Source organism: Petaurus breviceps, unplaced genomic scaffold, assembly GCF_028583685.1.
Source record: "Petaurus breviceps papuanus isolate PSGF00001 unplaced genomic scaffold, PetGlider_PUasm1.0 225, whole genome shotgun sequence".
In the NCBI taxonomy this organism is placed as follows: Eukaryota; Metazoa; Chordata; class Mammalia; order Diprotodontia; family Petauridae; genus Petaurus; species Petaurus breviceps.
In genome coordinates this window covers 17,118,715-17,133,456 of record NW_027185889.1, presented here as the reverse complement: position 1 = coordinate 17,133,456, position 14,742 = coordinate 17,118,715, and the positions used below count along the sequence as shown (strand labels likewise).

General features: G+C 40.1%; 1 protein-coding gene across 1 annotated transcript in view; it reads right to left on the bottom strand.

Moving 5' to 3' along the window:
* The window catches only part of CFAP54 (cilia and flagella associated protein 54), a 307,374-nt gene that overhangs the window by 286,330 nt on the left and 6,302 nt on the right, over positions 1–14,742 (bottom strand). The window contains exons 2-5 of the mRNA XM_069095069.1: positions 13,673–13,778; positions 7,414–7,557; positions 6,115–6,286; positions 3,560–3,618 (exon numbers count right to left, since the gene is read on the bottom strand). Of these exons, the coding sequence (XP_068951170.1) occupies positions 3,560–3,618; positions 6,115–6,286; positions 7,414–7,557; positions 13,673–13,778 (481 nt within the window). The remainder of the gene's footprint in view (positions 1–3,559; positions 3,619–6,114; positions 6,287–7,413; positions 7,558–13,672; positions 13,779–14,742) is intronic.

The window sequence follows — 14,742 nt, the reverse complement described above, 5'->3', positions numbered from 1 at the left end:
ACTGTTCTGAGCAGGGATCCATAAGCTTCACCACACCTCCCACAGAGGAAGCCATGACACACAAAAAAAGGGTTAAAAACCTCTGATCCTGAAACATATGCAACAAGGCGTGATTTACATAAACTACAAATAACAAATTATTTTAAGATGACTCAAGCTAAATTAAAATTCTCCCTGGGTGACGATGAACAAAAAGCTAACAGTCAAATGTTGGCACAGACATCGCCATCCCCCTGGCTTTGGCAGCCAGAGCAGGCCTGGTCAAGGAAGTGAGCCACAGCATGGTGGTTCTGGGCAGAAGGGTTTATTGCTACACCAAGGACAACAAGACGATGGGATTTCTTTTTAGAAAATCATCTGGAACTGAATGCAGTCTCTGGAAGCGTCTGGAGGCCAGCTTTATAGTGTGCGCACCCTCCCTTTCAATTAGTGCTTAAAGGACCATCAATGACAAGCACTTTGGAATTCCAAAGGCCCTAGAAATGTCCCAGTACTGCCTAGCCTATTGTCCTTTTAAAAATTCTATTAACTTTTAAAATGCAGAGAGATTTGTTGTTTTGATTAAAACAATTTTAAATACTCTTAAAAACAAATTTAAATACTTCTGAGCTCTGAATGCCAACATGTTCAGGAAACAGGTTTCAACAGCACTGACAAAAAAGAAAAAAAAATGTCCAGCCATGTAGCAAGTGCCAGTAATAACTCAAAAATGGCCCCACTGGGAATGTAGTCTCATTTCTTGGCCAGCATTCTGATGTCAGGACAATGGATGAAGGGGAAGAATGCATCTCCTATTGACAAAAATACCACCAACATTTGCAGTAACTTAACAACAGTCAAGTTTCAGCAACTCCTGCAAGCTGAAAGTCCCATCAGCGAAGTTTGCTGGTGGGGGACTGACATTGTAAAATAAAACTCCCTGGAACCCCTAAGACAGAGACTTGGCTACAGAGGCTGAATGCCCATCCATGTAACCAGCAGCTGGGCTCAGAATTAGAATGACCAAGGTTTAAACACTTAACCGCAGGGTGGTCCTGGGCAAGTTGATTAGCCTCAGTCTGCTTCAATTTACTCATTTATAAAAACAAAGAGGGGTTAGATTCTGGGATCTCTAAGGTAGGAATTCTTAACCTTTTTTGTATCTTGGACCCCCTTTGGCAGTTGGTGAAGCCTAAGGACCCTTTCTTAGAATCATGTTTTTAAATGCACAGAACAGAATGTATAGGATTACAAAGAAAACCAATTATATTGAAACACAATAGTCAAAATATTAAAAATACAAGTTCCCAGACTCCATTTGAGGACCTCTGTTCTATGGTTCCTTCTAGTTCTAAATCCATGTTCCTGTGACCTGGGTCTGGCAAAAATGCCAAAGTAAAAGCAAAACCACAAAAGGCTATTAGAGCTACTACTACTGCTGGTGTCTACTATGCACACCCAAATACAAAGTCTTTAGAGGTAACCCTGAACATCCAGTGACCTCAGATTCTACACTGCCAAGGTAAATTAAGGACAGGGAGAGTCCTCTTTAGTACCTGCTAACCACAATGTCCTATTACAAAAGAATTATCAGTGTGATAATGGATGTCAAAGCCATCCAGGTATGGGAAAAAGAGTCCCACATAACCCAATCACGAGCATATATGCTCCATTGAAATCCTTCTGACGTCATGATAACTCAAGCATGTTGGGTGGGGCCTTGGGGGTAAACGTGGCAGATAAGAGTCATGAAGACTGGGCAGGTGAGGATGGATTATGACTTGGAGGGCAAAGTCACAGTGTTGAGCACTGTTCTACTGGATTATTTGAGTAATTACTGTAATATCTACAGCTTAATCTAGCACTGACCCTGACTTTGGAATGTGGTGGTAGTGTCATTGCCTGACCCGTAGAAATGGCCCCCAGTGTGGCCTCCTCTGAGTCCTAGAGCTCTCCTCTTCCTTGCCATGGTGTGAGTCATTAGTACCATGGGTCAATTAGCATTGACTGTACCAGTCTAAAACATCAGTCCAATTCAGGTCAGGCAACAGGAGCCATGAAAATTCACAAATGAAACTTACTTGAATACTTTTTAAGCTTTCTTTATTTTTCTTGTTTCGATGTGCACACCTCTGTGTGTTTGTGTTTTCTTTTGTAACATGGCTAACATGGAAATGTTTTGCATGACTTCACAGGTATAATCAATGTCGTATTATGTACCTTATCAAAGAGTGGGAGGCTGGCAGGAGGGAGAGAATTTGGAACTCAAAATTTTTTTTAAATGAATTTTTAAATTATTTTTACATGTAATTGGGTAATATTTAATGAAATAAGTAAAAATAGATTTTTAAAAATCAGTCTTATTTGTAGTGAGGAGTGTCAATGTGACTTGGTGACCTGGGATGCAAGAGATTTTTTTAAAGATTACAATTTTATCATTTTCAATTATTTACTATAATCTTGGTAACAGAGAGGGAAAGAGACAACCCAATGATCAGAGGGCCTGGGTTTGAATTCTGCAAAAATGGCAATATACCACATATCTAACATACTTTTCAATGGAGCCTGCCCATTGATAAACTCTGCCTCCAAAGTCATCATAAAAGGAACAAAGGATCTATTGGTACAATAATATTCAGAGCTGTTCTTTTGCAGTGGTAAAAGACTGATAACCTCTATTTTCAACAACCATAGAATAGCTGAAAAAAAACCACGGTATATTAATATAATAGCAAATCATGAGGCTGTCATCAAAATTATAAATACAAAGCCTACAAGGAAACACGCAAAGAGACATGAGGTAACATAGAATAAAATTAGGGGAAGGAAGAAAGATATAGAATTTTGTACAGGCCTGGAAGAAGAGATGGAAAAAAAAAGCACCTTCTTTGATTGTTGATAATTCATTTGATTCTGCTTTATTCACAGCTATGAGTTTAAAGTATGATTTTATCCCTTCTTTTATAGGTTTGATTATTTTATTGATGGTTGGGAAAGAGCATGGTATAGTAGATAGCTGCCCTCAGAGTCAGGTGGGTTCTAATCCCACCACTGCCACATCCTGATTCTGTAACTTTGGGCAAGTTACAATAGTTTTTAGTACTCAATGACTCTATTTAAGACAAGGTGTCAACTTGCTGTGGTGAGGGAATTTCCTTCACCTGGTAGTCCCCTATAGTAATGAAATCACAGGTCTAATTCTTAACCTCTGTCAGTGGTTACTTGTAACAAATTTTTAAATTAAAAACATAAGCCTAAAGAAAAACTTAGGAAACGAACAAATTTTACTTTTTTTTTTTGGTATTTCCTTTGCTGCATACAATTCAGTCTTTTTTTACATAGTATTTTTTTCCAATTACATGTAAAGATAGCTTTCAATATACATATTTTAATAAGATTTTGAATTCCAAACTTTTTTCCCTCTTTCCCTCTCCTCCCTACCCCAAGATCACAAGCAATCTCATATAGGTTATACATATGCAATCATGTTAAACATATTTCCATATTAATCATGTACAACTCGAAGTCTTAAAAGGAATTGATTAGATTAGAATAATTCTTTCAATACTTCATTTCCTACCTCAGCAGACAACCCAACAATCATCAGTCTCCTGCAAATTGTATACATATGAATGGTACCTAGGTGGAGAAAATATGAAGTTAGTATCTTTTCCAATGAAATGATAGCAATCACAGTTCAACCAGAATTGTGTTGGAGCCAACTTCAATTGGTTCTGGAGAGCTGAATGTTAAATTTTGTGTGCGAACATTTACCCCTCAGAAACCAGTAAATTACAAATCAGGACCTGAATTATTCTATTGATTGTCTAGACTCAAGAAAGTGATCAAGAAAATGTCGGTCACAAAGATGAAACTGAAATGTGTGTTGTAGGTCACTTTTTTTTCTTGAGAGACAGTTTTTAAGTTTTTAAATGTGATAAGTTTTTACCACACCCCTCTGCAATAAATGACCTGAAAACTGGTGACTTTGAAGAGATTGGACTTCTCTAGGCATTCTGATTTTCTAGAAATGTTCAAGTAAAAATATTCAACAAAGGAATTTCAATGCAAATTTTAAATGTGGCAATAGATAAAATGATCTTTTAGCCTTGCCTTTTCAAGTAATTTTGACTTGAAAACTACACTGAGAGAAACACAAAAGTATTTACAGGGACATGAGTTATGTAAACTGAGGCTTTGTCAACACTCATAAAAAGGTTCATATTTTCATCTATATTGTTTAAAAACTAGAAAGCTTCCATTATCTGTGAGATGATAGTAATATTTGATCTGAACAATGGAAATCAAGAAAATAAGGAAATTAATATCATTAAGAATAATGCATGACTTGTGGCGGCAAGGTGGCAAAGCGAATAGAGCACTGGCCCTGGAGTCAGGAGGACCTGAGTTCAAATTTGGCCTCAGACACTTCACACACACACACACACACACACACACACACACACACACACACACACACACACAAACTAGCTGTGTGACCTTGGGCAAGTCACTTAACCCCAACTGCCCTCCAAAAAAAAGCAAAAAAAAGAAGAATGCACTGGAAAGTATGAGGAACCAGCACATGGACTATTTTTGGGATGGAGGGGTGGTGTGTGAATGACAGAGATAGGAAGGAGGACTATTGTCAGGGGGGTGGCATGGAGGATAGCCCTTCTAGGGGAGGTTATTAGTTGAAAAAGCTTGGATTGCCCAAGGGCTAAGAAATATCTTAGAAAACCAAACCAAATAATACAGAACTTAAATTTTGATTGGAATGTCCAGAATTGTTGAGGGGAAGGGAGAGAAAAGAGGAAGGAGTGGTCAAGGAAGGTCGAGAAAATAGACCACCAGTGAGCACAGACAGGAACAATCTAGTAACAGTACCTTTTAAATAATCTTGCCCCCCTTTTATATCCCTAAACCTCAGAGCATGGGCATTTAAATATTTCTTCTTTTGAGAAGATTTTTATACTAATCATATTTTGACAAAAGAATGTCCCCCAAAATGTTTATAATTGTAGACAGCTATAGAATGCTGGATCTGGAGTCAGGAAGACCTGAGTTCAAATTCTGCCTTAGACACTCAGAGCTGTGCGGCCCTGAGCAAGTCATTTAACCTCTGTCTGCCTCCGTTTTGTCATCTGTAAAATGGTACTCACAGCAGCACCTAGCTCCCAGTGTTGTTGTAAGGATCAAATGAGATAGTGTATGTCAAGTGCTTTGCAAACCTTAAAGCATTACACAAATGATCGGTGATGTTGTTGTTTAGTATAACCTCTAAATACAAATGAAGATCAACTGTTACAGTTCAAAAGCTAGGATCCATTGGGAATATGAAAAAGTATTTCTATGACACAGAACTACACAAAGCACCCAGCTAGGGAAAAAAAAATTGTCTTTTAAAATTTTTGTTCTCTCTTTTTTATGTAATGAGTAAAGGTAGAAAGTTGGTGGTCTCTACCCAAACAGGAAGTCAAAGTGGAATGGTATTTGGACCCAACCAGGCCACCAGTCTTGGGCTCTCCCCATGTCCACACCGTTACCTTAGGCCCTACCTAGGCAACCCTCTGTACACAATGTGCTATATTATAAATGTCCTTTTAGCTCCTCAGTTAACTATAAATGTATAGCTGTCACGTGCCCCTGTTGCAACATTACCTTTTGGGAGAAGTCATTTTCCAAGATGCCTCTACAAAATGTCACTAGCAGACAAAAGCTATTAATGCTGTTGTTTGCTGCTGTTGTTCAGTCATTTTTCAGTCACGTCTGACTCTTCGTGAGCCCATCTGAGTTTTTCTTGGAGTGGTTTGCCATTTCCTCCTCCAGCCCATTTGACAGATGAGGAAACTGAGGCAAACAGGGTTAAGTGACTTGCTCAGGGTCACACCAGCTAGTCAGTGTCTAAGGCTGAAGCTACACTCAGGAAGACAAGTCCTCCTGACTCCAGGACCAGCACTCTGTGCGCTGTGGCGCCACTCAGCTTCCCAAAAGCTAATAATGAGACCCAATATTCTAGAAGAGTATCATGTGAGAATTTAGCAAATATGCTTCAAATAAGGTCAACAAGGTTCCCTAAAAGTCTGCTTCTTGCTCATGAAGCTGAAATCATTCGCTTCCCTGTCATCCCCATACCATTGTAGATGATCCAGCAGAGTGTTTCCTGGGGGAGGGCCACCTGCATGATGAGTCGCAATGAAGACAAGATGTTGAAGCACTGACTCACAGATATCTCATTCTGGAGATGGGGGTCACTGGCACAGACCATTTGGTAAGTGCAAATGCATTTCCCTTCCAAAGCACGAAACTAAAATACAGAAGAGAACAAAAAAAAAAAAAAGTCAAAGGGGAAACCACTCAGTAATTCCCTTAGTTTCACCATATTCTCTACAGTAAGAACTAACCTAGGTCCAATTTAGTTGGATCCCTGCAGGAATTAACGTACAGCATCATCTGTCATACAGATATTCTTCAAAAATATACCATTTAGCCAAGAATGGCTCATTTTCTCATGGAATTCACAAAACAAAATATGCAGGAATGGTCTTACTGAGAGACAGAATTGTCTGGTGCAAAGAGTTCTGGATCTAGAGCTAAGACATGTGAATCTGAATCCTGGCTCTGACACTTACAAACTGTCTACATTCCTCCCATCAGGGTCTCTGTTTCCTTATGTTTGAAACTAGAATAATCAAACTCTTAACACCGCTCTAGCAAGAAAGCATTCTACAGACCTTGGAAGGATTATCATTGCCATACAAAGAAAGTATCTGAATTAAACACTAACAAAACCACGGGAGCAACATCTAAAGCTTTTAATAATTCCAAATTAGTGGATGAATGCGTGGTGTTTTGCAGCCACATTTAGCAACCCAGAAGAGATGATCTCCTGAAAGTAGACAAGAGACAAATGAGCCTGGAGATGGCCTGTCGGGTCTCTTCTGATGAATAACATTTCAATTCCAAGCAGCTCCTCTCTGAATCAGTTACAAAGGGAGGAACGGGCTGCACATTAGTCTGAAAAGCACCCACACAGAGGGAATCGTATTATTGAAGTATGAAATACATGAGAAAGGTGAGCACTCATGTCTCCCAAAAGTGAACATTTTACTTTTTTCACTAGAATCAGATTCAGTGGATCAATTGGGCATTAAGAGGCACATTTACTCAAAAGAAACCAATACATTTACTAATCTCTAAGATAAATAACCCACTGGTCTATTACTCATAAAGGTTTAATGAATAGCACTTGTTTATATAAAACTGAAAGCATTGCTTAACCACATATAATCACATATTAATCACATATAGCCAGCTGAGCATTATGCAAAGCAAAAGGGAAAGTATGAGAATACCTCTCATGGCTTTCAATTTAAAATAAACAGTGTCTGTCTAACCCGGTTTTTCCCATTTTGTTCATCTCCAGGCTCTTACTGTTAGGCTGGAATTCGTGTCTTCAAGGCCGTTGGGGAAGTAGTTGCTTTTGAATTCACAAACGTCTATTTCTCTCTCCCCAAAATTACAGTCGAACTGGCTAAGATACCTTCCATAGCACTGTAATAAGGCCAGTTTATATTGCTGCAATGTGAAGAAGGCCAAATTAGGTTTGGTTTTATTTTTTCATTTCATTCCCTTTAAACAAGACTATTCACAATCCTGATGGGGTACAGAGAACTTCATTTAAAAGCACCAACTTGGGATATATGCAGATATCCTCAAAGGTTATAAATCTCTAAGTGGAGATTTTGACTGAAAATTCAGAGGTGGAAAAGAAGCTTGAAGGATGAAAAAAATTCATGTCTATAATGATCAAGTGAGGCAGTGTGGCCTAATGGATAGCAAGCTGGCTTACCAGCCAGGAAGTTCTGAGTTCTAGTCCACCTCTGACACATTCTGCTTATGTTACCTTAAACTCCCAGTGTACTAAGCGACTCTCTAAGACTAGAACAAGGGTTCCCAAAATGAACTTTTATTTGATATGTATTTCAATATAATTGTTTCCTTTACAATCTTGTATTTTTTATTTTATGCGCTTAAAAACATTATTTTGAGAAGAGGTCCATAAGCTTTACCAGATTCTGCCAAAGGGGTCCAGGATACAAAAAATGGTTAAAAATCCCATCTAAAAAAGATATCAACTTTTTTACTGTAAGGTGGAATTTCCTTACACAAGAGTTCCCCATATGAATAAAAATCTCAGACCCTTCCCAGTCCCTTCCTCTATTGACCAATTTTTTCACAAAAGAAGGGGCATGTCAATTCTCTGAAACAGTAACTTATCAAAATGCTTCTTAAGGTCCATTATAATCTTTCATGAAAATGTCATATTATCTTCCCTTACATAAATAAAACTTACATGCTGAGCAGACTGTAAGATCCCAAATATACTTACTTCAATAATGTGCTAAATCAATTTCACAGGACCTGTGCAAGACTAATACACAAAAGATTCCCAGTGTCCATGAGTCATCATTATGCCAACCAGAAACCCAACCCATTCATTTGTGGTGGCAAAGAATTGGAAGTCAAGGGGATGTCCATCCATTGGGGAATGGCTGAACAAGTCATGGTATATGAATGTAATGGAAAACTATTGTGTTATAAGAAATGAGGAGCAGACGGACTTTGTATTTACCTGGAGAGGCTTATACAAACTGATGCTGAGTGAGAAGAGCAGAACCAGGAGAAATCTGTACACAATCACAGACACAATGTATGTGTGATGACTAACTTCAATAGACTGGGCTCCTCTCAGCAATGCAAGGTTATAAGACAACTCCAAAAGACTCATGATCGAAAGAGATCTCCACATCCAGAGAAAGAAATGCACAGTCTGAATGCAGATTGAAACAAACTACTTGCTGTGTTTCTTTTTCTTGTTTTGTCTCTTCTTTCCCACTGATCATGCCATCAGTTATAATCCTTCTTTACAACCTGACTAGTGATCAGTGTGAAGATATTTGTAGATCCTGTATTCGGACACATGCCACCATGATGGGGGGGGAGGTGGAGGGGGGAAAATTTGAAACTCAAGGGATTGTGGAACTGAATGTTGTAAACTAAAAGTAAATAAACAAATCAATTTAATTTTAAAAAGGGGAAAAATAAAATGTTTTCTGAGAGAAAAAAAAGAAAACAAAGAGCAAACACAACAATAAGATGTAAGTCTGAACATACACCATTTATTGAAAAGAGCAACAGAGACTTCTGGAATGTATTTCTCTGGAGGGTCTACATTATCGTTGTCTTTGTTCAGTAGTTTCAGTCATGCCTGACTCTTTGCGATCCCATTTGGGGTTTTCTTGGCAAAGATACTGGACTGGTTTGCCATTTCCTTCTCCCGCTCATTTTACAGATGAGGAAAATGAGGCAAGCAGAGTTAAGTGACTTACCCAGGGTCACACAGCTAGTAAATGTCTCAATTCGTATTCAAACTCAAGTCTTCCTGATTCCAGGCCTGGCACTCTATCCACTGTGCCACCTAGCATTATAATTAGATGTTAATTCTGTAAGTTATTGTTTCTTAGGTGCAAACTCTTGAGGTAAAAGATAGGTAAGAGAAATAACTGTACCAGTGACCAGAAGTTATAGAAGTAGAAAGCTTTGGGTTTGGTTAATGACAGACAGAAATAGCGTTTATCCAACATACCCACATACGTCCTATTTAACATTAACTATTGGCTAGTCTGATGGGAGGAAATAGGAAGGAAAGAGGGAACTGGAGGAAGTGGGTTGGTCATTTTGCAGTTCACCATCTCTGACCAGCTAAGCCCCTCCAAAATGGAGCTCACTCTCTTTCCCCTGAACCATGGTCCCTTTGCTCCTTTTCCTCCTCTGGGGGGGGGGGGGGGGCCTACATTCTTTCTTCCCATCTACCCACTTTGTAACCTCCAAGTTTTCTCTCCCTCCTGATTCTGTGAAAGCTCTCTGAGATGGTTCCTCACCTTACTATTCCCTTAGTAACACCCAAATCCAAGCCCTCACTGCCTCTTCCCTTGGACGATCATAGTAGTCTGACTGGTTTCCCCCTGTTGAGACTCTTTCGTTGCCAAACCATCCTAAATACCCCAGTCAGATAAATCTTCCTAAAGCAAAGAACTGATCAAATCACTATGCAGAAACCTCCAACGATTCCCCATCAGTCACTAACTAAAGTCAGTCTAAAGTTTCAAGACCCTTTAGGATATACCTCCAACCTCCATGAGGCCTTTCCAGTCTCATCTTCCAAAACTCCATCATTACATTCTATGCTTCAGCTATCCCCTGAATGGGTTCCACAATTCCCCATGAATCTTGAGCTGGCTGCTCCCCGAACCATCATGATTCATGTTTCCTACATACATTGTTCAAATCCTGCTGATTTTGCAAGTCCTGTCTCAAATGCCATCTCTTCCAGCTGTACAGAGATATAATCTCTCACATGCCTGATTTCATTTAACTTCGTATTTCTTTTATTCACTTATTCTATTTCTGATTTGTAGTATTATTAATTGGATAGCCCTTATTACTCCTGCTATAGCATAAGCTTCTTGAGGGCAGGGATTATGCCATCATCATCTTCCTATAATGTCTACCACAGTGAGAAGCAGCATGGTATAATGGATACAGCTGGTCTCTAAGTCAGGAAGACCCCTGGGAAATCACTTAACCTCTTAGTACACCAGATAACTCTCTGAGACTATAAATTTCAGAGAAGATGCCAACCTGCATTTGTAAAGGGAGTTGACTCACCTGAAAGTTCCCTATGTCAATAAAACCACAGGTCCAGTCCCCAATGTCTAGCACCCCTTCTCCCTGCTATGATTTTGCACAGTCCTAAAAATGCTAGCTTTTGGTAGTAAGAAAAATACAAAATCAAAGGTGTCAGCAACAAAGAGGAAGCCAGACTATCCCTATTTGGAGATGTTATAAATGATGTTGTTAGAGAACCCCCGAGAATTGGTTGAAGCTGTGTCTACAGGAAAGAAAGGAAAATGGATCCAAGGATTATGACTACTCTTGACTTGTAAAGCACTAAAAACAGGAGGAAGAGAAGACCACTGTAGAAAACCTGGCATGAGACCAAGCTAATCCAGATCATCTCAAAGGCATCTATGGTTGAAAATAAAGGACAACAAAGGGATCAAAGATGGAACAGAGCTGTCAACAGACATCTATTTTCACCCTCAGTGATATTTGGACTTGATACCTCAGTTCCCCATGTGTGATACGAGGAAGTGGAGACCAACTGAGGAAAATGAACTGAAAATAAGATAAAGCAATAAACCAAGGACACAGAGAAGAAATCCCTGGTGTCGGTGACAATTTTAAAAACATTGATGGGTTGACTTTCAAAATATCCAAAAGCAGGAATGATGCGTATGATGTGTATTATGAAACAAAAGAGTGATCAAAAAATACCATTAATGACAATAGCTAGCATTTACATGGTGTTTTAAGGCTTGTTGGATATTTTATAAGTATTTTGTAGCTAGATGGCTCCATGATTGGAGCTCTGGGCCTGGAGTCGGGGAAGATCTGAGTTCAAATCTGAACCAGGGTAAGTTGACAGCTATATGACCCTGGGAGCAAGTCACTTTACCCTGTCTGCCTTAATCCAGTAGAGAAGGAAATGGCAAACCACTACAGAATCTTTGCCAAGAAAACCCCAAATGGGGTCATGAAGAGCAGGATATGACTGAACAACAACAACTCTTTGCTAAGTATTCCTCATTTTATCCTCACAAATTCCTGGGAAGTAAGTGCTACTATTTCCTTTCTATAGATGAGGAAACTAAGGCAAAGAGAGGTTAAATGACCTTCCCAGGATCACACAGCAAGGATCTGAGGTCAAATCCAAACTCAGCACTTCCTGACTCCCAGCCCAGACCTCTGTCCACTTCGCTAGCAACACACAGCACATGTGCCTGTCTCCTCTTTATGAAATCTCTATGAGAATGACTAACAGACAAAACAAAGATAGGTATCTTGGACTAAAACAGGAAAAATGAACAGCAGACTTTCACAGGCAAGTTTCTATCACACACTAATGAAAAAGTATAGAGAGAGATCCCACTTCCCAGGCTATTTTTTTTTTTTATCAATTATAAAAAAGCATTTTACTTGGCAAAGTAAAAAACAGACATAAACGCTCTCCTCCAACAAGTAACTCCTCTGCATATCTATTGACAAGTATTTTTATTTTATTTATTTTTTGCTTTTTTTTTGGAGGGCAATTGGGGTTAAGTGACTTGCTCAAGGTCACATGGCTAGTTTTTTGTGTTAAGTGTCTGAGGCTGGATTTGAACTCAGGTCCTCCTGACTTCAGGGCCAGTGCTCTATTCACTTCACCATCTACCCACCCCTTGACAAGCATTTTTAAAGATAAAAACAAAGGTAAGACAGTCTCCACCCTGGAGCTTACCCTCCATCAGGAGAGACACCTATCAATTCGTTGTAGTTCAGTCATTCTTCAGTCGTGTCCAACTCTCTGTGACCCCATGTGGGGGTTTTTCTTGCAAAAACCACTGAGTGGTTTGCCATTTCCTTCTCCAGCTCATTTCACAGATGAGAAAACTGAGGCAAACAGGGTGAAGTGACTTTCCCAGGGTCACACAGCTAGGAAGTGTCTGAAGTCAGATTTGAGTTCAGGCCTGGCACTCTATCCACTGAACCACCTTGCTGCTCTAGCAACATGAAGCAAGCCATAAAAGAGTACGTCCTTCTTAAAGTTTGAATGGAAGAAGGGATCCTGAAAAGTGTTCCAGATCATAGAGCTAAATAAATCAAACCTCAGGATACTATTAGACTTGCTCAGCAAGATTCCCAACCACTCAAGACACTGGTCTGCCAATCTACACAGTAAAAACCAAATGGATGAAAATTGTGCACTGTCCAAACTATAATGCCATTGGATGTTATGACTAACGCCTCCCTTTGGATGAAAAGAAATTTTTTTTCAATCCAGATCCCTGAAATGCCTAACCACATCATAATCTCCTTGAAGCAAACTGGGTATGTGGCAAAACCAGAAATACAGGTGAAGGAAACCCTGAGCCCTCAGCCGAAGCCAAGACGTAGCTCCCTCTGTACCCATCAGATTGAATCCAGAAACCCAACCTACTCCACAGATGTGTCACTGATTGGGAACTCATCTGCTACATAAGAGTAGGAACCATATGAAAAAGAGAATTCGAGACTAAGCAACAGCTGGGAACCATAGGTACTGCCTCTACCCTCGTTATGTCAGGGCACTGGGCACTGGGGGATGCTTGCAACAAGGGAGACTGGGGGAGGGGGTGCGCCATGCTGGCTACACAAAGCCAGGGAGGAGGAAAAAAAACAGGAAGGGGTGTTCTGGGAGCCCTTTTGTATAAGGTGGGAACATGATGAATCAGCATTTCCTGCATGGAGTCCACCACACCCTAGGTTAACCCAAGGCTGATCTCCCGCTGGTCCCTAGCCAGCTGTCTTTCATTTGCAGGCATCTTTGGCCCCTGGAGTATCTCAACCAAATTAAAATAAGGCGTACCCTATGGGCCCCACTGGAGTTTTCATCATTACTCATTCCTTTACTCTAATCAAAAAGCTTTTTATTAAAATGTAACCGGTTAGTAAATTCTGAAATATATCAAACAAAATAAATTCATTAAGGAAATGAAAAGAATCCTTTCCTCGTATTCTTGATCCAATTTTTAACACTGGGGATACTCACTTGTATTTGAACAAGGCTGTCTCCAACCTTCAAAAGCTGCTCCTTGTAATAGTCGAGTGGCAAGCGGGCCTCATACTTGCTCCAGATACTGAACAGGGTGCTGGCACTATAAAAATCCATAAAACACAACAACAGATCCCAGTTCAAAAGCAAATTCAAAATAACCACTTAGCAACCCTAGAAAAGCTCACTTTAGACATAGAAAGTCTTTTCCAAAGGGCCTCATCCTCATTATTCATTTGCGTTAAGAATAAAACCTCCTTGGTCTTTATCTATAAGGAGCTCCCATAATCTCAGTTTGTCCCTCTGCCATCTGACACCCAGATCTATTGGCCCAGCCCTCACCTCTCTCCTGAGCTCCAGCTGCAGACATCACCAACAACTGCCTGCATGTCATGGAGGCATCTCTCCCAGACTCAATGTGTGCAAAATAGACCCAAATCTTTCTACCCGCCAATCCTAGCCCTCCTCCTCACTTCCCTGTTGCAGTCCAAGGCATGACCAATGTTCTAATCAACTGGGTTGGCAACAACTCCTCACTAAGAAGAATAATCCTTCCCTCTTTGTTCCAGAATCACCTAGTGTTTTTTCATGCATCTTCAGTCTTTCCTTTTACACTATCTCCTGCCTCAGACACTCATCAGCTGTGTATGGGCCTGGGCAAGTCACTTCACTGCTGTCTGCCTCAGTTTCCCCACCTGTTAAACAGGGATAATAGTAGCACCTACCCCCTGGGCTCTGTCGAGGATCAAAGAAGACAATATTTTTAAAGTGCTTCACAAACCTTAAGCACTAGCTATTGCTACTATTACTGATACCATTTAGAGTCTGTCTCTGTTCAGGTTTACTCCTCACTGGCCCCCAAACACTGACAGCGTGAGAAAGGGCAGAGCTCCTAAACAACCACCACTAAAGATGAGAGCATGTCTCAACTCCTTTACAGCCCAGAGAATAATGACTAATCACTGGCAGCTGTGAGCCCCTTTCACCTTCCGAGCAGAATCATCTGCTTTTCAACTTGGGCTTCCTGAAAAGGATTCTATACCTGCCCCTCTTCTCTCTCTACATCT